General features: G+C 35.1%; 1 protein-coding gene across 3 annotated transcripts in view; it reads right to left on the bottom strand.

Annotated features, from left to right (window-relative positions):
* The window catches only part of SMAD4 (SMAD family member 4), a 44,086-nt gene extending 22,767 nt beyond the window's left edge, over positions 1 to 21,319 (bottom strand). For 2 of the 3 annotated variants that reach the window (XM_024756774.1, XM_024756776.1), the window contains exons 1-8: positions 20,947 to 21,319; positions 19,879 to 20,053; positions 19,422 to 19,451; positions 14,521 to 14,733; positions 11,416 to 11,535; positions 11,205 to 11,321; positions 9,719 to 9,772; positions 7,088 to 7,225 (exon numbers count right to left, since the gene is read on the bottom strand). In XM_024756774.1, the coding sequence (XP_024612542.1) occupies positions 7,088 to 7,225; positions 9,719 to 9,772; positions 11,205 to 11,321; positions 11,416 to 11,535; positions 14,521 to 14,733; positions 19,422 to 19,451; positions 19,879 to 20,053; positions 20,947 to 21,195 (1,096 nt within the window). In that variant the 5' untranslated portion in view covers positions 21,196 to 21,319. The remainder of the gene's footprint in view (positions 1 to 7,087; positions 7,226 to 9,718; positions 9,773 to 11,204; positions 11,322 to 11,415; positions 11,536 to 14,520; positions 14,734 to 19,421; positions 19,452 to 19,878; positions 20,054 to 20,946) is intronic. The other variant, XM_024756775.1, reaches the window with a different exon arrangement.
* Between the last annotated feature and the right edge of the window lie 3,514 nt (positions 21,320 to 24,833).

The following is a 24,833-nucleotide window of genomic DNA, read 5'->3' as shown; positions in this document are numbered from 1 at the left end:
CCTTCCTCTGCAGTTTTTTGGAAGAGTTTGAGAAGGATGGGTGTTAGCTCTTCTCAAAATGTTTGATAGAATTCACCTGTGAAGCCATCTTGTCCTGGACTTCTGTTTGTTGGGAGATTTTTAATCACAGTTTCAATTTCATTGCTTGCGATGGTCTGTTCATATTTTCTATTTCTTCCTGTTTCAGTCTTGGAAGGTTATACCTTTCTAAGAATTTGTCCATTTCTTCCAGCTTGTCCATTTTATTAGCAGAGTTGCTTGTAGTAGTCTCTTAGGATGCTTTGTATTTCTGCGGTGTCTGTTGTAACCTCTCCTTTTTCATTTCTAATTTTATTGATTTGAGTCTACTCCCTCTTCTTCTTGATGAGCCTGGCTAATGGTTTATCAATTTTATCTTCTCAAAGAACCAGCTTTTTGCTTTATTGATTTTTGCTACAGTTTTGTTTCTATTTCTGCTCTGATCTTTATGATTTCTTTCCTTCTACTAACTTTGGGTTTTGTTTGTTCTTCTTTCTCTAGTTCCTTTAAGTGTAAGGTTAGATTGTTTGAGATGTTTGTTGTTTCTTGAGGTAGGATTGTATTGCTATAAACTTCCCTCTTAGAACTGCTTTTGCCGCATCCCATAGGTTTTGGATCGTCGTGTTTTCATTGTCATTTGTCTCTAGGTATTTTTTGATTTGATTTCTTTGAATTCTTCAGTGATCTCTTGGTTATTTAGTAACGTATGGTTTAGCCTCCATGTGTTTGTGTTTTTTACGTTTTTTTCCCTGTAACTGATTTCTAATCTCATAGCGTTGTGGTCAGAAAAGATGCTTGATATGATTTCAATTTTCTTAAATTTACTGAGGCTTGATTTGTGACCCAAGATGTGATCTATCCTGGAGAACTTTCTGTGTGCACCTGAGAAGAAACCGTAATCAGCATGCTGTTTTGGGATGGAATGTTCTATAAATATCAATTAAATCTATCTAGTCTATTGTGTCATTTAAGGCTTGTGTTTCCTTATTAATCTTCTGTTTGGATGATCTGTCCATTGGTGTAAGTGAGGTGTTAAAGTCCCCCACTATTATTGTGTTACTGTCGATTTCCTCTTTTAGAGCTGTTAGCAGTTGCCTTATGTATTGAGGTGCTCCTATGTTGGGTGCATATATAATTGTTATATCTTCTTCTTGGATTGACCCCTTGATCATTCTGCAGTATCCTTCCTTGTCTCTTGTAACCTTCTGTACTTTAAAGTCCATTTTATCTGATATGAGTATTGCTACTCCAGCTTTCTTTTGATTTCCATTTTCATGGAGTATCTTTTTCCATCCCCTCACTTTCGGTCTGTATGTGTCCCTAGGTCTTAAATGGGTCTTTTGTAGACAGCATATATATGGGTCTTGTTCTTGTATCCATTCAGCGAGCCTGTGTCTTTTGGTTGGAGCATTTAATCCATTCACGTTTAAGGTAATTATAGATATGTATGTTCCTAATACCATTTTCTTGTTTTGGGTTTGTTTTTGTAGGTTGTTTTCTTCTCTTGTGTTTCCCACTTAGAGAAGTTCCTTTAGCATTTGTTGTAGAGCTGGTTTGGTGGTGCTGAATTCTCTTAGCTTTTGCTTGTCTGTAAAGCCTTTGATTTCTCCATAGCTTTTGCTTGTCTGTAAAGCTTCTGATTTCTCCATCAAATCTGAATGAGATCCTTGCCCGCTAGTGTAATCTTGGTTGTAGGTTCTTCCCTTACATCACTTTAAATATGTCATGCCACTCCCTTCTGGCTTGTAGAGTTTCTGCTGAGAAATCAGCTGTTAACCTTATGGGAGTTCCCTTGTATGTTATATGTCGTTTTTCCCTTGCTGCTTTGAATAATTTTTCTTTGTCTTTAAATTTTGCCAATTTGATTACTATGTGTCTTGGTGTGTTTCTCCTTGGGTTTATCCTGTATGGGACTCTCTGCGGTTCCTGGACTTGGGTGGCTATTTCCTTTCCCATGTTAGGGAAGTTTTCGACTACAATCTCTTCAAATATTTTCTCGGGTCCTTTCTCTCTCTCTTCTCCTGGGACCCCTATAATGCGAATGTTGTTGCGTTTAATATTGTCCCAGAGGTCTCTTAGGCTGCCTTCATTTCTTTTCTTTCTTTTTTTTTAAATTCTGTTCTGCAGCCATAAATTCCACGATTCTGTCTTCCAGGTCACCTATCCATTCTGCCTCAGTTATTCTGCTATTGATTCCTTCTAGTGTATTTTTCACTTCAGTTACTGTATTGCTCACCTGTTTGTTTGTTTTTTAATTCTTCTAGGTCTTTGTTAAACATTTCTTACATCTTCTCAATCTTTGCCTCCATTCTTTTTCTGAGGTCCTGGATCACCTTCACTATCATCATTCTGAATTCCTTTTCTGGAAGGCTGCCTAACTCTACTTCATTTAGTTGTTTTTCTGGGGTTTTATCTTGTTCCTTCATCTGGTACATAGACGAGATCAAAAGGCAGAGGGCTGTCTTTCTGTGAATGTGGTTTTAATTCCACAGGCTGCAGGATTGTAGTTCTTCTTGCTTCTGCTGTCTGCCCTCTCTAAAACTGGTTTTTAAACCTCTTTATTGGAGTATAATTGCTTTACAATGGTGTGTTAGTTTCTGCTGTATAGCAAAGTGAATCAGCTATACATATACATACATCCCCATCTCTCCTCCCTCTTGTGTCTCCCTCCTACTCTCCCTATCCCACCCCTCTAGGTGGTCACAAAGCACCGAGCTGATCTCCCTGTACTACACAGCTGCTTCCCACTAGCTATCTATTTTACATTTGGTAGTGTACATATGTCCAAGCCACTCTCTCACTTCATCTCAGCTTACCCTTCCCCCTCCCCATGTCCTCAAGTCCATTCTCTATGTTTGTGTCTTTATTCCTGTCCTGCCCCTAGGTTCTTGAGAACCTTTTTTTTTTTCGATTCCATATATATGTGTTAGCATACGGTATTTGTTTTTCTCTTTCTGACTTACTTCACTCTGTATGACAGTCTCTAGGTCCATCCACCTCACTACAAATAAGTCAAAACTACTACAATTTTAACTCTGAAAATGTGTTGAATGTATTCATTTGAACTTCAATAAATGATTTTAAATAATTGGGCAAAAGAGAGCCACTACTAGGTTTGGTTTGCAAATATCGTTGATCAAGTATTTCTAATTTTTGTGTGAATACAGTTATTACATAGAGCCCACATACATGCAAATTATTTGATTTTCCTTTTTTAAATAACAGGTATTTATGGGGTACATAAGAATCACTGTAGGCACACACAGCAGTAAACAAGGCAGCTATTGTCCTATTTTCATGGAGGTGCAGAGGCAGACAAGTAATCAAATAAATGAACAAGACAACTCAGGTAATGATAAACACGGTGAAGAAAATAAAACAGGGCATGGGACAGAAGATGAGTGGAAAGGTACTTCAGACTAGACAGTAGGGGCACATCCTATCCAAAAAAGTCAGACCTGAAAGACCATGTATCTATGTGGAGACTGTGAATGAACAGCTCAAGAGGAAAGCAAATGCAAAAGCCCTAGAGCAGAAAGGGGTCTGACATAAGGGGGGAATAAAGGCCAGTGCCATTTATTAGAGATTGAAAGTTTTCTATGATAAACCAATTATTTATCTGCATCTCACTGTGCCATTTATGAACTCTGGCTGACCTAGAATTTTCAACAATATAAAAAGATAGAATGATAAAAAAAATACATTTCTTCAAACCTCCCAAAAGATGTTAAAATGAAGTATAATTAATGCTTAAAATATATTAAAAACAAAAATCCTGTAAAGTCTATGTATCTAATTGCTTTTCAAAATGTTGTCAAGGAAAAAAGGACTTTCCAATGAAGTATTAATAAAAGAGACCACCTGAAAACTGGATGATTCAAAAACTTAATAATTCAAATGTTTTGCCATACAGAATGACCAACTAATCACAAACACTCCTTTAAATATTTTTATTTATAATCAAATATAAATAATAAAATAATATATAATATGTAATAATATATAATAATAAAATATAATATTTATAAAAATAAATATTTTATTTTTATTACCATGAGAACATGAAAACTAGCAATATACTGAAGTGCCTTCTTAAAAAGCTAGTTTTGAAATATTTATGAAGCTGTTCCTTATAGTAAAATTCTTTATTAAAGGCATCACATTATGCTATGGACAAGAAGCTTCAGCCAACATAACAGGCAGGTATACTGGTTGAAGCTAAAACTAAAGAGGTTGTTTAAGACAAGATAACAATTACCCAATGTTTTGGCAGCAATAAACAGTAACAGCACTTTAATAAGGTCTTTAACAATCAGCCCAAACAGTAAATTTTGTTACAAATAATATCCTGAAGTCACGAATGTTTTCAACGCTGGTTAAAAAAATGAGATCCAAGTACATGCATTTCCTAGTTCATACTGAAGAATACTATTTACAAGTAAAGTTCCATGGCAAGCAATCTTTTTTCTGAGAGAGTCAATTGAGGGGGAAAAGGAGAGCTGTATAATCTCCATGTTTAAATAAGAAAAATAACTTTTATCATCATAAATTGCAACATCTGCAACTACACTTAAACATTATGTTATTATTTCCCAGTCACCAAAGGGGTTTTTGTTTGCCTAATATTTCAGACAGCATACAACAATGATGGTTACATAAAGCTGCATTTGGCAAGCTGAGTATAAAAGGAAAGTGACATCAGAGTTGCACCACGGACCAGGGATGAAAAATGACCTTCTAATTAAAAGGATTATTAAGGCCCAGGAAAGCAGAAGGAAGGGGGTTACTATCTGTGAGGAGAGACAGGGCTAGAGGTAACCTAATAGGTAATCCAGAGAAGTTAGTGGTGCTGGGATACAAAATACCATGTGAAAACCTTTTCTAAAGGTTTAGAAATGGTTCTAAAGGTTTAGAGTGCACTCTAAATTTGTTATACAACGAGGAGGGAACATTCTTATTTTTAAAACAGGAGAAGGTAACAGGAAACACTCATTAAGCCTTTCTAGGTCTCTCTGTGCTCTTTTGCTCCAAGGACCAAATGCCACATAAGTGACAAGTCTGCAGCCTCTCAAAACTAGTATCAACAGCAAGACAGAATTTACTCATTTCCAAGAGAGCTTTCTTAACGTCCTAACTCACTTGAAAGCGAGTGGGATTGTTATGTGCTTGCTGACGTTGCTATTTTTAGTTTCTTGTTCCTTAAGTTAGTGAGGTTGAACTGGTCCCATGAAGTCTATGGGCTGCTTGCTCATCACGGACCAGAGGAAAGGTTTTGAAAGACGAGTTAAGAACATGAATTTTTTTTAATATAAAAACTCAGCTAAATATTTTTTGTAATGAGAAAACATATTACAAAGCACAGCTTTATCAAAAAATTGTTATTCAATTATAATAGAAAATGTAAGTCTCCAAGGTATTATCTTTAATTTCTGAAACAAGAGTCATTCAAGAAAAAGTTAGAAATTTGGTTGAAGCACCTAAATGACTCATTATGAATTATTCCTTTTATTATTTATATCTGAATGAGATGCCCTATGAGAATCTCTCATGAAAATATAAAGGTACTCTCTTAAATGGTAGTTAGTTCCAAAGTACTAGAACACAACCTGAATTTGAAAATCTGTGAATTCTGTATTCATTTATCAGTGACCAAAACAATCTCAAAGACGCTGAGGAAACTCTTCGCTTTAATTTGCAATCAATATTTAATTTAATGAATATATCTCAGCTTTACAAAAAAGCAAGAGTGTTAGTCCATAAAAAGAAATGATTAAAAATGAAATGATTAACTTTTTCCAAAAATATCAACTTAGTTATCAAAGCCTAGAAATCACCAAGTATATGTCCTGTCTGAAATCTTTTATACCAAGGTAAAGACCAATACTAACTTTTTTTCACTTTCAACAATTTATATTACTTATATTTCCTAAGACATACATGCAATTATATTCAAAAATACTTTATCAAAACAGATATACTATATATTATTGATGATTTTTAATTATTAAAAATATTTTACGTATTCAGATATGCATATTTCCCATCTATACAGTCCTAAGTCAGTGGTAGAATATTTTAGCATTTCTTAATCAAACCTTAAAGGGCTGCATTAACCATACACCTAATACAAAATATTTTTACTTTGGTTTCCTTTTCTATTTGTTCATGAAACAAAAAGGATAGCAGATCTTGTAAACTACTAGCTAGGACTTACAAAGCACTAGATAACAGGGGACACGAGGGATTAGGGAATGCTTCTTCACAACTGTGGTGTGACTTTAAAAGAGGTCACCACACTTAAGAGGGTAGGGGTGTGAGGTATGGCCCCAATGATTCTCACCTCCTGATATTCACATTCTTGTATAGTCCCCTCTCTACAAAATAGGATCTTAAAAAAATGAAGATGTGATTTATGAGGTTAAGTCTTAAAAGACCCCGAGGTTCTGTCTTGCTTTCTCTAGATCACTCAACTTTGGAGGAAGCAAGCTGCCATGTGAAGACACTCAAGAAACTCTGCAGAGAGGTCCATGCAGAAAGAAACTGGAACTTCCTGCCCACAATACCACTAACTTGCCAGATAGGTGGTAAGCCACCATGAAAGTGAATTCTCCAACCCCAGAAAAGCTTTCAGATGGTGGCAGCCTGAGCCAACAACTTGACTGCAAGCTCAAGAGACTATGAGCCAGAGCAAACAACAGACAACTAATACAGAGTATATAACATATCTGGCAGAGAACACCATGCACAAAAAAAGTACAGAGGGATGATATCGTCAAGCAAGCTTGGGTAAGCAGTTCAGGATGGTTAAGGTATGAAGAGATGAAGCTAGAGAAGTATGCAGGGTCCCGGATCAGAGATTCTTTTCTGCCCAGCTAAGGAATCTGGACTTTATCCTATAGGCTAAGCAATAAGTAGGGAAGTCAGTGCAAGTTCTTCAACAGAGAAATAACATAACTAGATTCAAATTTTAAAAGAAATACTGAGTAGCAGTAGAGATTAAATGGTAGGGAGGAGGGCACTATGACTGGAAGCTGTCCCATTAGGAAGACCAGTCAGCATATTCTCTTACCAGTGCAAGAGGAGAAATGAAGAACAGCTGTGAGGTAGAACTCTTCTGGGGCCCATCCGTATTCACAGGCAGAGAGTTCACAGCCAGCTGGGCTCCAACAAGCTGACTCCATTAATGGTACAGGCGCAGAGCTGACCCCTCCCGCAACCACGTGGACAAAGACCTTTCAGTATCATCCTCGCCATTAAGTCACTTCCCGTTCTACTCAAAAACAGAGGCTTTAATGCCAGTGCAGGGTCCTACAGATGCATATCCTCAAAACTAGTGAATGCTATTCCCTAACCACCAGGAGCTGTTAGGCCTCAACATGAGTTCTACCATGAGAATGAACTACATCCATCAAGAGGCCAAAGCAACTGCTGAATCCAAAACGGAGTCCAAATAACTAGCTAAATGCCACCATTCCCAACCCCACTCCACTATTCATCCATGGTAGATCTTTCTTCAGAGCCCTGATTATCCCTACTCCTGTGGACCACCTTCTGCCAAGCCATATGAACACTGAGAACCACACCCCCCAATTTGCCAGGGGTCACTACTGATTGTCAATGATGCTGCCTTGAAGCCAGCAAAATTCTCATTCTTAAGACTCCAGATTTCCCCCTTTTATCACAATATGCTTATTAACATGAATTAAGATTCTGATACAATGATTTCATTTATATAATTTCAAAAAGCAGTAAAACCAAACTACTGGATTGTTTAGGGATGCATTCATCGTTTTCAAAGAGCAAAAAAATTAAATCCATAAAAAGCAGGATAGTGGTTATCTCTGCAGGAGGAGATGAAAAGTTTTTGACTGAGACAAAATGCATGGGGAGGGAAAATTTCTGAGGGTGTTGCAAAGTTTTAATTTTCAGTCTGGGTGTTGGTTACACATGTGTTGGCTTTAATGTTATTCATCAGACTGTATGTATACTGGTTTTATGTATGTTCTGTTTATTACATTTCTTAATAAAAATGTTTATAGAAAGGCAAGACCCCTTGACCCACAAAAAATGTTTAAAACCACAAAAATATGCAAATGACGTACAGAAAATCCACTTAAGAGGATAATTTAACTAGTAATATGTATGATTAAAAAATATGTTAAAAAATGTAAACATGTAACTAGTAAATATGTATTGTTAAAAAATATTTCTGTCCCACCAGCAGCATTTTTCTCCTTATCAAAACAAATATTTGCCTCCTAAATCAGTAAAAGTTAATTGAAGTATCACATCTACTGCTGGTGAGCATGATAAAACTGGTTCTCATACTCTGATGTGATCACTAAACAATGTGGCCTTTTGATCCAGAAATTCTTCAAATTCCCGAAACTGAAATATGAGAAGAATTATAAGCATAAAGATCTTACCCTCAATGTTATTTTTCTTTAACAGCTAGAAGAAAAGTTAGAACCAACATAAATAATAAATAGCAGAACACTGTTTAAGAAAATTATTTATCTATTTGAGGAACTATAAGTTACTCTTTAAATTGACCATTATGGTTACTGTAGTTATATTTTTAAAAAATCTTCAATGGAAATATATACTGAAATATTTATGTATCAAATGATTATATAGTATTTCCATCAAAATAATAGGTAAGGATATGAAAAGTAGGTGAGGGTATAAATGAAACAAGATTGGCCATTAGTTGATAATAGCTGAAACTGAGGAATGAGTACAATTTTCTGTACTTGTATTTGGTATATGTTGAAATTCTCCATAATAAAATTTTTGTAAAACTAGGGGGAAGGGCTTCCCTGGTGGCGCAGTGGTTGGGAGTCCGCCTGCCGATGCAGGGGACACGGGTTCGTGCCCCAGTCCGGGAAGATCCCACATGCCGCGGGGCGGCTGGGCCCGTGAGCCATGGCCGCTGAGCCTGAGCGTCCGGAGCCTATGCTCCGCAACGGGAGAGGCCACAACAGTGAGAGGCCCGTTTACCGCAAAAAAAAAAAAAAAAAAAACTAGGGGGAAAATTAAGGTGATGAACTGAAATTATATAGCTGCATCTTTCTAAGCTAAGAAAAACAGATAGGATAGGACAGAGGGAAGAAAAGCAAATCAAAATCCACTGTTTATGTTAAGAAGCCTTCAATATTTTCTTTTATTTCCAAACTTTCTCTTTTATTACTTCTATAGTTTACTTAGCTATTTCATCTACTCTTTTGAACATAATTTAGTGCAAATAGTTTCTAAATTGCAGTTAACCAGAGATTCCTGAATCTACCTTCTAAGACAGATACGGTGTATTATTTTTCTGTTCAGCATCTACTTCAGATTCTTCCTGGCTTTTTAAGCTACAGTTTTACAGCTGTTCTATTTTGAAACCTAGTTTCTTCTACTGCATATTTATGTATTACATGCATCTTAAAACTGGTATTTTGGTACTTTATATTTTAGCCGAAAATGCAGTTCTTGTCTTTTCTTTCAGAGACAGTTAAAAAAAATCAAATATGGACAGTTTATGTGTGCTTATATTGGTTACTCATAAACTGTTGATTAACTAATGCCATAATGAGTATTGTACTTATCTGAAAAGTTAAGTTACTCTGGAGTTATATTAAAATCTCTCTGTGTGTATGTGTTTCAATTGCCATAAAGAAAAGCTAAATGTAAGGAATTAATTTTGAAATACACTTACCAGGATGGTTAGAAATGGGAGGCTGGAATGCAAGCTCATTGTGAACTGGCGGCCCTAAAGAAAAGACAATAAAAATCCCATTTTCATTTATTAAAAGTTTTCCAATGCTGAAACTTTTAATAAACCTTAAATATAACTATCATACCTTAGGAACTGTTTAGATCAAGCTTATGCGATGTCTAAGAATGTAAAAGCTTAGTTTACTTTATAATTATAATAAGCAAATACTCTTGAATTACTTTTGTAGCCATTTAATAGCCAACATTTTAGAGCTGTATACCAACTGTTAAACAATTTACGATAGTTGTACATGCAAAATTTAATGTAATTATAAATTATCCATGTAATACAGTACAATTCATAATGTAATATATAATAATAATTCAAATTGTGAGTCCATTTTAAAACAAGTGTTTATCGTTTATTAAATTAAGAATATTTACAAAATGGCACAGTAGCTAACATAACTGAGAGATTATTATGTGTTAAGACATTGTGCTAAACACCTCACATGAATTATTACATTTACTTCTTATAACATCCCTGAGACAGATACTACTATTACTACCCTTAAGTCTTAGGGAGGTTAAATAATTTGCCAGTGGTCACACAGCCAGTTAAGGGTCCAAACTCAGCACCCGTAACAACCAACTATGCTGGCCCAGGCAGCCATTAAAAACTACATTCTCTTAAGACATGGAAAAATAGTAACATAACAGTAAAAAAGCAGGGTACAACAACATAGTCACAGTCTGATGTCCTCCTCCCCCCAAATTTATATATATACCCGACTATATGACTGGAAGGAAAAATGTGACAAAGTATTAGAAGTAGATATCTCTGGGTAGTAGGATTCTGGATAACTTTTATTTTCTTATTTACTCCTCTGTGTATTTTCCAAGTTTTCTTTGGTATTATTAATCTTATAATGGAGGAAAAGGGATTTAATATATATGAAAGATTTATACTCTTGATTTTACTAGGCCAAATGAACAATGTTCCTGTTCTGCCTGAAACTACAAGCTATGGTCATCAGTAGGGTATCCCTCCCAATCAAGCCTGCACAGAGTAGAGGAATGACAGATTCAACATCTGAGTGTCTATGGTATGCTGAACTCTGTGGTGAGAGAAACCTTGAGATCTTGACACTCAAGGAGTTTCAATACACTTAGGGTGGATATACAGATACACATGAGATCTAACAACATACACAAAACAAACAAATGAATGGCAATCAATGTGGTGTTAATGAAATATCAGCAACAAAGAAATAAAAGTATTCTGTAAATATCAATCCTCTAAAACAAAGGTATGATAACATAACTATGAAAAATAAAACTGTTTACCAAAAATACTGAAAAGCACTAATCATTTAATGAAACCAAATTGTAAAATGACTAAAAGATGTAAAAACATTTTTAAAAAAATAGAAAGAAAACAAAGTTCTCAAAAAGAAAAGGCCCTTACAACAAAAACAAGAGCTTACAGTAATGTCCGGGATGGGGCGGCATAGGCGGGTGGTGCTGAAGATGGCCGTTTTGATGGTGAGGCAAATTAGGTGTGTATGGTGCAGTTCTACTTCCAGTCCAGGTGGTAGTGCTGTCTAAAAATTAAGGCCCACATGGATTAATTTGCTTTTATAAACTCTGCCTATTTTTTCTCAACTACTTAGAAGATTTTAAAAAGCATATACATACTATGATGGTAAGTAGCTGGCTGACCAGTAAATCCATTCTGCTGCTGTCCTGGCTGAGGCCCTGAAGCTATCTGCAACAATCCTTCACTATGGCTGCCTGCCAGTATACTGGCAGGCTGACCTAGAGGAACAAGAAGACATTAATATGGTACATTTATAGAAGCAATCCTATGGTTTTATACAGTAAATGATCAATTATATCTGATGGTCACAATTACAAAGATGAGCAAAAAGTAGAATTCATCCATGGCCTATATAATAAAAAAACCCTAGAGTCATCTATAAAGGCAAACCTTAACTTGAAGAAGTTCAAAATTATTCTACCTTTAAGTAATATCTAGCTAATTTTATTGGCCCATTTCTTCACAAATATTCTTCAAATGCCAGCAAAACCCCACTATAGGTCTAGCCTATCATAATAACTTCTTCAGAAGCACATCAGCTCACTCCCAGCCACTCCATCTAGCTCTGGACCTTTCTGACTAGGACTCCAAAAGTCCAGGCTCAAGAAAATGTTGAAAACTGGAAAGTTCATTATTATCAGCACGGGTACTAGTAATGGCAGAATGCTAGAGGGTGATCAAAGAAAAGGAGAGCAGGCAAATATTTTAAATGGAATGTGATGGGTAAGGTGAGAATGTTAAAAAAAAAAAAAAAGGTAAGCTCCACTGTCCAATCAACACAGCATCTGCTAGTTAAAACAAAACAAAACAAAAAATCAGTCTATTTTGAAATTTTTTCATGTGCTTTTAAAAATCAAGAATTGCCTCTAAGAACACTATCATACTCCTGGATTCACAAGAAATTAGTTGCTCTCTCTGTATGTAATATACCAGGAGAACTATTCTATTCAAAACCATTCTAAGAAATTGCTTACATTTTTAAGGCTTTATTTTTTGTACAGAAAAAGCTTAATTTCTTCAAGCAAGAATTAATTAAGTCAACTGTGCATCTCACTTGGAAAGCAATGAAATTCCATAATTGTTATTTGTTACTGTCATTACCTCAATCTTTTCTCATCTATGTGGGAGTATAATCAGATAGAAGAGAGTAAATGACACCATTGCTCGAATATGCAATGAACAGCTCAAAGTATGAAGAAAAAGTAACATCTTTCTCCTCTCTACAACTCTTCCTTAAGGCTAAGATTATAAAATTAAAAGCTAAAGAGACTACTTCAATACTCCCTATTTTTTTTTAAGAGGATGTTTTCAGCTACCTCCCATCCTATTCATCCCCCTCAAATTTTTTCATCTTTAAAGGTTAATTAAATTTTTACTCTTGCTTTTTAACGACTGTACATGGTGCATACTTTTAGCTATCTTACAAAAACTGTCACTATGCAGAAGAAATTAAATTATTTTAATTTACTACAGATATTTAGAAAGAAACCCTGAAGATATTCAGGTACCAAATGAACATAAAGCCCACTGCAGTTATCTGTACTATTTCCATTACACAATTCCAAGTACATAAAATGAAATTAAACAACTAAATCAGCTCACGTAGTCTTCCAATTCCCCTATTTTAGTCCAATTTCTTTTCTTTCTTCTAATTTTATAAATACACTTTTTGAGATCTAAGGAAACATTCTGCAACAAATTCTAAAACTTATGGTAATCATTACTCATTGCGAAAATATATCCAAAAAACACCAAGACAAAATTATCCACATTTCATTCATATCACTTTATTTGAATAGGACTCAGCCCCAGGGAACGTAACAGTTAAAATGAAGTCACTTTAGCAAGCATCAACAAAGGCATGCAAATTCAACCTCCAGGTAGTATCAACAGAGGTTAAGTGGCACTAATCTATGCTCAAGTGGCTGTAACGTACCTTCTTTTATTCTCCTTCCCTACCCACTCTGTTTGTCAACTATATTCCCAAATTAGTGAATAAAGAGTAGACAGATAACAGAAGCACCAAGTGGTTAAAGGTTCAGGTTCTCAAGTTTGTGTTTAACCTATATGGCCCACTTGGAATATGCTGTCTATAGTGAGACTGTCATCTCATGTAGCAAATCCAAAAGATATTGTGTGAAGAGGTAAAATGAATTAAAGAGGGGGAAATTTGGTATACTTTATTTGAAATTCAATTGTAGAAATCAGTCCTCCATTTATTCCAAAGATCAACTTTCTATGCTGAATCTGATCTGATATTAAACAGAATAATGCTTCCTTTGATATCAACTAACAAGTATCAGTCCAGATCTATCAACAATTCACTGCTGATGTGGGCTTAGATACAATCTCCTTAGCAAGCAGGTACAAATAACACAATACAAATGCGAAGATCCTGTTCTGTGATTAATTTAAAAACAAAAAAAAGGCCACTCAACTTGCCAAGTTGAAAACTGTCCAACCTTTGGTGGCTATGAAAATAAGGTCATTATTTCCTTGACCAGGCCCCAAGAAAATCTGAACCTAATAGCACTCTGCCTCCATGACATGGCAGAGAAGGTGAGTACCTCTTTAATGGGAAGAATCTTTTGAAAATAGACTTGTTAGAAAAAAAATAAAATAAAGTTAGATACACAGAATTTAGCTTTATTTCAAAGTTGACTAAAATACTTAACATCTATCTTGAGGGTTATATGTTTGTTACTAACAAATTTGTCAAGATTCCTTTTTCTAAGTTTGCACAACTGGAGACTGAGATGACTATTATAAAGTAATATTCTGCCAGATAAAGCAAAATAAAAATACCGATTAGAGGAAAGCTTGCAATTCCATTAACAAAGATTTTTATAAACCTCTTGGTTCAAAACTACTTGTTGGTAACTTAAATATTTCTCTAAAGTAGATCTGAAAGCTTAAGAGACTTCTTACTTCTGCGTGTAATAAAGTACAAATTACACCATTAATTTAAATCATTACTTAAATTCCAAGTGACTGTACATCAACATAAGAACATTTAAATAAATTACAAACACCATTTTTTTCCAGGACAACTCAAAAACCTATTTAATGCTTGTTTACCTATGAAAGATACCAGAGTACTTTTAATTTTCACTTACTTGGAGGTTTCCTCCAAGTGGCTACCTATAAATATATAATGGTTAGGAAAATTCATCTTGCTGACTACATCTGACTCTACAACTCACTTGTGGAAGCCACAGGAATGTTGGGAAAGTTGGTGGTGCTGGTAGCGTTAGACTCAGATGGGGCTAAGAGAGCTGGGGTGCTGTAGGTCTCCGTCGATGCACGATTACTTGGTGGATGCTGGATGGTTTGAATTGAATGCCCTTCAGTGGATAATGATGGCTGTCCCTCAAAGTCATGAACATATTCATCCTTCACCAACATACTAGGTGGAGCTATACAGAAAAGCAAACATATTTTAAAATCTTATAAGCTTCTATTCCCAGAAAAAAAAATCTTATAACTAATATAACAACACCTTAAATCAACTATAGTGTGTATCAGTCTAACTCAGAATTTTCCAGTACTATTTTTAAAGCATACTATCCTATCAGCAAAAGCTATTTATTTAGAGGTAGTGGCATCAGCTCAATCTGACTGACTCCTTGAAATCTGAAGGTAGACCATATTCCAACAACCTCCAGCAATGGTCCTAAAGAGGTATTTTTAGTTTCTTGATTAATAATCTAAAAGTAATCAAAACCTTAAATACATAAAGTAGACAAAAAATCAAGTGGCTGGGGAAAATATTTACCTAGTTAAGACGACCAAATTGAGATCAAGTAATTACTTTTTAAAATCTTTTTGCTAATTTCACGGTGTAAAAATATGAGTGGGATCTGACAGCTATCCAATTCCAGATCTAGAATTACTGTTTAGTAACATATTCTTTGAAAGTGAAGTATACTGAATGTCCCCTAAAAGATCAGAATGAGCAGAAAAATCCCAAATGGTAAGTCAAACTGAAATTTCCTTCTAGAAACCCAATCCAAATAATGATGTTTGATGAATATGTAGTGTGAAAAAACTCGATAAACAACATCTTTCACCTACGTGGTTACACCTTAATAAGCAAAGCTAGGCTCTAGCTGATACAACACCTTTTCTTGAACAAACTAGGGAATAATTAGTTGGCTTTGTTGTGAGGAAAAAAAGGAAAATTGAAGCTGCATTTATAATAATCAATGGTTCTCTTGCCCAGAACCTCCCCATTTCTTTTTAGGCTATAGTTTTGGGGTTTGCTTTTTATCTTTAGCAAACAACGCTTTACTGCATCTGAACTAACACTACCCTAGAATTTTATAATCCGTTGAACTCTAACACTAGGTTCTTTTCTTAGAGCAGTTAACAGTCCACAAAAAGACATTCTCTTTTCCATTGAGAATCAGCATAAAATGCTCCTTATCTTTCTCTATGTTAATCTTTGAAAAAATCCATTACACATAAATACTAACTAGTTACACAGCTACTTTTTTATTAAACTGAGAATATTTCAAAGAGGTAATAATAATCTATTGTTCAGACTTCCGCATACAATCTCTTAAAGGGTTTTTTCATGCATCAAAAGTAATGAAGATGCTGATATTTTTAAGACCCATAAATTCCACTACAAAGAGTTTCTCTTTAGAAAATTCTATGGAAACAAAGAGATAGCCAAAAGGAGCTTAACATATCATTATATGTCAGTAAAAAAAGTGGATCTAACCACTCACCACTAATGTTGGCCAAATTATAAAAATGCAAAGAAAAATTCATTTGAGACATAAAGCGGGTATGACTGTATTTATTCAATTTCTTAAAAATTATACTCTTCAAAAAAAAATATATACTCTTCAACAAAGTCCTATGATTTTCTGCACATAGATCCTGACATCTCTAGGGATTCTTGGAAATTTTAGGGTTCTTTGCTGTTTATAGCGACTGGGATCTTTTGACCAAGATAACAGTATTGCTAGTACATAAGGAGAAAGTTACTGATTTGAGGATATAGCTGGTCAACTTGATACTCATTATTTCTGCTTTTCAGTTGACGTTTTGGCTTAATGGGCAATCATAACAACTGAATTCTGGGCATTCCCTGGTGGTCCAGTGGTTAGGACTTGGTGCTTTCACTGCTGTGGCCCGGGTTCAATCAATCCCTGGTTGGGAACTAAGATCCCACAAGCCACATGACGCAGCACACCCCTCAAAAAAAAAAAAAAGAAAGATTTGAAAATAACAACTGAATCCTGCTTTTAAACAGTTATGCTTCATAACTTTTTCTTGCCTAATATGTTGGTTAAACCTTCCCAAGTGTAAGTTTGGGACTTCTACCAGTCTACAGGTCTCTTTAATCAAATAACTTAAAACATAAGTTTCTTAGGTAAAACTGGCTATCAACAAGGATAGATGTCTGCAATATACTTTTGCCAAGAGAAAAAAGGTAGGTTATAAAACACCACTGTACACTATGATCATACTCAAGTTTAAAAAATCATATAAGTGAAAAAGCAAGGTCCAGTACAGTGCACTAATACGCTTTTTGTGTAAGAAAGAAGGGAAATAATACATGTATTTTTGCACAAAAAACCCTGGAAGGAAACACCAGAAACTAAAAAAAGTGATTACCTGAGGTAGGGGGGAATGGGGACAGGGGTGGGAGCACTTCTTTTCACTGTATACCTTTTTATAGTATTTTGATTTATGGACCATGTATTGCCTATTCAAAAAAATAAGATTGAAAAAAACATATAGTATATATTTTTAAAGTCCAGGAAACAGACACCAAACTATTAAGTATTGCTCTTTATGGACTAGCATTCAACAAATTAATTCACTGAAAAAGTATTTATTGAGCACCTATGTTCCAGGTACTGTTCTAGCACTTGGGATACAACAGTAAACAAAAGAAAGATCACTGCCCTCACAGAGCTTACAGTCTTTTATGATATTTTTCTATTGTTTAAATATCTACACACATTACTCCAGCCCCTCCTAGCTGTCTAATCTTGGGCAAGTTCCTTGACCCCTCCAGGCACCAGTCTCTACATCTGATAAAATGTAAATAATGCCATCTACCATGTAGGAGTATTATGAGAATGATGACACAATATTTGTAAATTATTTTGACACAAAATAAATACTTAGAAAGTGTTAGCTATTATGATTTAACCATACCCTTAGAGCAGACATACGTGTATACAGAGATTGTAAAATGTTCTGTGAGGAGTAAAGAACACATAGCAGACAGAAAAGCTGAAGACACTGAGCTCATCCTAGGTCTCTGTTCTTTATTACCACCAGCAAGCAGGTCACAGCTTGTCTGATGGTACTGTCACTGTCTTATTTACCTTTTCTTTCCTCCACTAGACTATGAGCTCCCTCAAGGGGAAAAAACATACCTTATTTATCTTATCATCCCTGGAACCTAACACAATACCAGGCAATACATGCTCATTAAATATTTGTTAAAATCAACACACAAGTCAATGTGGTCATGGAAAGTTTCACGAGAGATGAGACAGGCTGGAAATGATTACCACCAAGATCCCAACTCAAAAGTGAAGGAATTATCCCATTTGCTTAACTTTTAACTACCTTGGCCTTATATTATTTCTTTGTCCAAATCTAAAAGGCCCTGTGAGAAACACCTGTTGTTTTCTGAGGAAAGAAGTCACTGAAGCCAGCTTTACATAGCCACCACCAGGGGGATCCCTAAGGCTGAATATAGGGCTAGAGCAACTAAAAGGGGCTATCAACCCATACAAGCCCATCAATAACAGGTACTGCTAACAGCAGTATTTTAGGACAGGAAGCAGTGTAATGAGTCTTCAGAATCAGATCTCCTCACAACCACACCCCTAGGAAGATTCTGATATAGTTATCACTACAGCTGCCCAACCCCTAACACCCACTGAGCTAAAAGCTTTCATTCTCCAAAAACACAGATGAAGAATGGTGAAAATCTGAAGGGTGTTTACTTTCAAAAAGAGGTGATATGATATCAACGTCTGTGTGGTGAAGAGACTGGGTTTTACCCAATCAATCTTAAAGCTACCCTTCTCAGACCACCACAACAGCTTCCCTTATCAGCCCACTGTTCTCAGAAACCAACTAACCCTTAACAAGTATGAAAAGGCACTAGAGTCTTCCTTTATTATTACTGACATGGAAGAGAAGTGGAGAATAAAAACAAGTAGACTTCCATGCTCTTCCTAAATTTTAATGTCAGATATTTCTGACCCATCTCTTAAGATTCTGCAACAAAAGAAGTGCTGAGCCACTAATTTGCCTTCAAAACAATGGCACACCTTACTAAGATGACAGTGGCTCTTTTATTAGAATTTCTCTGCAAATTAATTAGTTCTTACAGAAATTTCAGTTCATTAACATGTTCCAAGAAACAGAGCTAAAGTTTTAACAGACCTCTGTTCTCAAATATTACACACAAAAAACACCTCCCATATGTTACATTTCCCCGCCTCAAAACACTCTTTCCTTTTAAATATAGGATTAGAACATCTGTGATTGGCAGATACTTTAAAGTAGCCTTGTTTTATTTACTCAAAATGTAACAAGACTGAAAAAAATTAATATAGTACACAGTTTTAAGTCCTTCATAAAATTACCATTCATAAAAATAAGTTGGGCTGAAATGAAGAAAAATGACAATTTTGGTGTTTTTAAACTATATTACACATGATTCTAAATTATCAGAGGTTATTTATACCCATTTAAATTAAAATAAATATTTGAGGATTTTCAAAAAAATAAAAAAATAAACTGGCTCTGTGAGATTTTCTTCCAAAATAGCCAGTTTTTACCAATTCAAAAACTATTCTTCTTTTGTATGTTTTATGTTCCCCTATCATATTTTTTAGACTACTTTCGGTCATAAACAGCAGTTCAAAGCCAAAGAGCCAACAGCCTATTTAAATCCAGTTTTAAATGCTGATGAATGCCCCCCCCAAATCTACATTTCCAAAGCAGTAAGTTTTTTTCTTGTCAATGTTACCAGCACCCACACAAACTAGTTCTGGGTCAATAAAGAATAAAGGGGATGGGGTAAAAGAAAAGAGAAAGTTACAAGAAACGAATTACCTACCATTACTCTGCAGTGTTAATCCTGAGAGATCTTAAATTTTTAAAGGAGAAAAGAAAATAAAACATTAATCATTAGCATGAAAATAATTTCCATTATATTTAAAATAACATAACGTAAATTTAAGCCAGGGATTCAAAAATTCCATGAACAATTTCAATTCAAGAATAGTAGTATAAATGCTATCTAACAATGCATAAATGCTTTCCATCTTATTTTTCAAAAACAATGTTCTAAGTGGGCAAAATATCAACTATGCATACTTAGTTTTAGCAGTCAAAATACAAGTTTGTTCTGAATTCAAATTTAAGTATTTGTATTTCATTAAAAATGTCTGATTCTTTAACCTTAGTTGAAGTCCTGGGCTATCTCCAAATCTGTAATTTAACTTAGAAAAATTAAAACACTATTGAGATCTTTTCCCTTTGTGCTTCTAAGCATAACAGCAAAGTCTACTTACCAATTCCAGGTGATACAACTCGTTCATAGTGATATGGATTCACACAGACACTATCACATTTTAAGTCAAATGCATACTGACAATATTTAACATGTTTTAATTCGTTTTTGTGAAGATCAGGCCACCTCCAGAGACGGGCATAGATCACATGAGGAAATCCTTTCCGACCAGCCACCTAAGAAAAATAAATGAACATTTATTGAGCATCAGTTATACAGCACATGTTATACAAGGCACTTTATATGTTCTCATTTAATCCTTACAGTCCTACAGAGTCAGTATTATAATCCCCATTTCTTAAATGAGAAAAACTAAAGCTCAAAATAACTTACTTGGCCATGGTCACAAAGCAATAAACGTAGGTATGATTTCAAGGCTTATGCTCAGGTTTTAAAAATGCAAAAAAAAGTACGAGTTTGAAGAAGAAACCATGCCTAAAATCTAGAAATAAAAATTTTAAATCTAACAATATAAGCTTTCTATATGTTTCTTTAAAACTATTAAATACAAAAAAAAAAAAAAACTATTAAATACAGGAGATGTATTATGTAGTTCTATATGAAAAATCTGATCAGTGAAAAAATAAAAGGTAAAGAAAATTTGTAAACGTAAGTTTTTAACCCCGCAAGTGTTAAAAGTATGCTTGAATTCTTGGATTGCTTTTCATATGAAAAGTACCAAACATACAATATCAGATTTCTAAATTATAAAAGAACTGAGTGTAACTCAGTTTTTAAAATGTGCATATAATACCAAAAAAAAAAAGATACAAGGATGAATACCAAGTTACTAAAGATGTGGCTTTTCTTCTGATTTTTATTTTCCAAATTTTCTACACAGAACTCTTTTTTTAGTCAAAACATTTAAAAACTTTTAAGCTATATCTCTGTTGTATGAAAGATACATTCTTCCATATATTCCCATAATATGTACTGGTACAGGATGTACTATGATATCTAAAGAGACGGAGCAAGCATTAGATTTCCCATAGTAACTTAAGAGGAAAAAAGAATTTGTAAAAATCTGCCACTACCGAAGATACAGAAAAGCCTCTAGAACAAGACTAACCTGAAGCCTTCCATCCAATGTTCTCTGTATGGTAACACATTTGCTAGGGTGAGCTCCATTTGTAGTTATAGCTGTTATTAAAGAATCCAATTCATCTTTTTTCTCCTTCAGTTTCTTTACCAAACTTTCAATTGCTCTTTTTGCAAATGTTTCACTCTCTCCACCTTGTCTATGGCACATCAAACTATGTACAATGCTCAGACAGGCATCATTACTTGTTGGTGTATTCGTAATAGACATATTGTCCATTTGTTAGTTATTTCTTTTAAATCAAATACGTTTCCAATTTCTGGAGCAATTTTGATTTTTTGGAGGCAGTGAAAAACAACGGCTAACGTTGCAATGAAGATTATTAGACATGTGGTATTCAGGATAACCTAAAAAAAAAAAAAGAGAAAGACAGATATTAGAACACATTTCACAAACTAGATTCAATTTCTCGGGAAAAGATGGAATTGCTCCAGTTAAGTCAAAGACTGAATGGACGTAATTAAAATGTGGTGCTTAGCATTTTAAATGACTTAATTAAAATGTTGCTGTTTTTGACATTCCCAAAATGTTAAAGTTAGGCCTTTTCATTATTATAGAAGTATGTTCAATCAAGTCCTGTCGACTGTACTACACCCTAAAGTAAAATCTTAACACAACTTCTTAAAAAGATTACTTATGAAGACCAGCACTTTAAAATATTCTTGATCAACAACTAGCTAAACCTAAGTCTATCACTGCACATGAAAAATTCACCATCATCTGGTACCAAATACTGTTTATCAGTTAACAACACACAACTTTGTTATAAGAGACCACTGACAACAATAAAAAGATGAATAATTTTTAAATGGGCAAAGGATTCTAATACTCATTTCTCCAAAGAAGAATGGCCAATAAGCACATGAAAGGTACTCAGTATCATTAGTCATTACTGAATTGCAAATAGAAACTACAAAGAGATACCACTTCACATCCACTAGGTTGGATAAATCAAAAGAATAGACAAAAAGTATTGGCGAGGGACTTCCCTAGTGGTCCAGTGGTTAAGAATCCGTCTTGCAATGCAGGGGACACCGGTTCAATCCCTGGTCGGGGAACCAAGATCCCACATGCTGCAGGGCAACTAAGCATGCACGCCACAACTAGAGAGCTCAAGTGCCACAACTACAGAGACCACACGCTCTGGAACCCGCGTCACAGCTAGAGAGAAGCCTGCACGCCACAACGAAAAGCCCACTCACTGCAACGAAAGATCCCGCGTGCCGCAACTAAGACCCAACACAGCCAATAAATAAATATTTTTTTTTAAAAAAACTATTGGCCAGAAAGTGGAGAAAATGGAACCCTCATATGTTTCTGGTGGGACTGCAAAATGGTACAGCCACCTTGGAAAGTAGTCTGACAATTCCTCAAAATGTTAAACACCGAGTTACCATATAACCCAGCAATCCCACCCTTGGTAATTCCATCCAAAATTACCAGAAACCTATGTTCACAGCAGTATCTTATAATAGCCAAAAAGTAAATATAATCCAAATGCCCCTCAACTGATGGATGTATAAATGAGTATGTCTATACAATGCAATATTATCCAGTCATAAAAATGAATGAAGTACTGATATTTGCTTCAACATGGATGAACCTGGAAAACATGTTAGGTGAAAGAAGCCAGTCACAAAAGGCCACGTGTTGTATAATCCCATTTATATAAAATATTCAGAACAGGCAAATGACCAAAACAAAAAGTAAGTTAGTGGTTGCCAAAGGCTGGTGGGGGAGAGGAGTGACTGCTAATGGGCATGGAGTTTCTTTTGGGAGTGATGAAAATGTTCTAAAATGGATGGTTGTACAACTCTGTCACTATAGTGAAAACCATCAAATCATACACTCTAAAAGAGTGAATTTTATAGTATGTGAATTATATATCAATAGGTATTATTTTTAAAAAAGAGAGACCACTAAATTCCTCAAAAGATTTTACCCATAAAAGCAACAGCGTAAATTATTTTCAAAAAAATTAAAATATAGAAAATGAATATTAATTAAAAATCCATTCAACATTCATAATACAAACTAACTTATCTAACCTCAAAATCTCACATGGAATAAGAAAAGGCCATCAGCCTAAGAATAAACGAGATAAAGCAGGAGTGGAGGCTGTACTTACGCCAGGTTGTTTTTCATTTGTTTGTTGATGGTGTTGCATTCCATGCTTATTTTGCTTTTATTTTCTTCTGCCATTTACTTGAATTTTAAAAGCCTACCCTCCACGACCAAATTAATGAAACTAACTCATCAGTCCCTACCAAAACCTGTTCCTCTTCTGACGACCTTTACTTGTACAGCTTAAACGCCACTCAATTACCCAGCGTTGGAAAGCATGGTAAATCATCTTTGACCTACCTCTTTCTTTGACTACCCCCTACATTCTCTCACAAAGTTACATGATTCTTTATCTTAGTCATTTCTATCAATTTCTATTCTACCAGACACTGCTGTAGTTTTGGGCTTCCTTTAAATTTATATCACTTGCTATTTAACACGTGTTCCCCTCTATTGTTATCTGTTTTACATAAATGCCTGCCCTAGGCAGAGAAAAAGCAGTTTTTCTTATACCTTTGAATACTTAACCACTTGCCCACATGCTGAGGGTACACTTTCCAGATAACCAAAGATTACCTGCCTGGTAGGTTTTGGAGTTAAGAGATCTGGATTAGAATCCCAGCTCTCACACTAAGCAGTGGGACAAATTAAGTTACTTGAATTCTCTCTGAACATGGATTAAAAGGAGAGCATACAAAGTGAAAAATCTATATTAATGTTTAGTAAAAAGCAGCTACTCTCTGAATACTAAAATGTTTATTTTAATTGTTTTAAAAAGAGATTTTCCTAAAACACATTATGTATTTTTCTGCATTTTCTCCTATTAAAATTTGTCAAAGAAAATTTGACAAAAAAATGAATGCAGGGGGCCCGGGTTCAATTCCTGGTCAGGGGAACTAGATCCCACATGCCACAACTAAAAAAGATCCCAAATGCCACAACTAAGACCCGGCACAGCCATATAAATAAATAAAGTGAATAGCTGCTACTCACTTCCGGCAGAAGTGGCATTTGAGCTGCCACATCTTCAATGCCTATTTATATGTCAAAAATAAGTATTGGCAACACAACTGTAGGGAAAGGGAAGGAAGGAAGGAGAAAGAGCAACCACTGTGTACGCCAAACCAAACACACCTTCAACTCACATCTGGCCCAAGAGAATCACCAGTTTGAAATCTCAGAACTATAATTTCTAGACTTCAAAAGCTTTCAGGGACAGGGACTGTACTCGTCTTAGTCATCATTATATGCCCAATTCCTAGGACATATAACTGTTTCTTATTGTTAAATGAATGCATTTCTGCATGTGTTTTCAGATTCATGCTCAGGCTATTTCTTTTGCCTAAAATATCCAGTCCTATTTTATCTACTTGGTGAAGTCCTAGCCATTCTTCAAAGTGCAGCTTAAATGTCTCAATTTCTCCAAGAGTTTCCCCTAACACAGTCTCCTCTCCCCCCAATCCTGAAGGAGAATTACTTCCCTGGTGTGTTTACTGTGTACCCTAGTATATTACCTGATGCCTCCATCAAATTAAAAACACACCCCAACTACAACACATTATATTATAGCTGTTTGATTATGTATTTGTCTCACACCCTGTTGCTATAAGTTTAGAGAAAACAGCAACACCTTCCCATCTAAAAATTCCTAGTACAGTGCACAGTTCCTTTCATACACCAGGCAAATGCTTGCGAGTTGACTACAGCTTCTTTATTTGGTGTCATTTCCTTGCAACAAATTTTGAAGAATGCAAATGCTTATGTCGTTGAAATCATTTTCTGATATTATATTC

The sequence above is a fragment of the Neophocaena asiaeorientalis genome, unplaced genomic scaffold, assembly GCF_003031525.2.
Source record: "Neophocaena asiaeorientalis asiaeorientalis breed wild unplaced genomic scaffold, Neophocaena_asiaeorientalis_V1.1 scaffold133, whole genome shotgun sequence".
NCBI classification, from domain to species: domain Eukaryota; kingdom Metazoa; phylum Chordata; class Mammalia; order Artiodactyla; family Phocoenidae; genus Neophocaena; species Neophocaena asiaeorientalis.
This window is presented reverse-complemented; position numbering and strand designations above follow the sequence as displayed.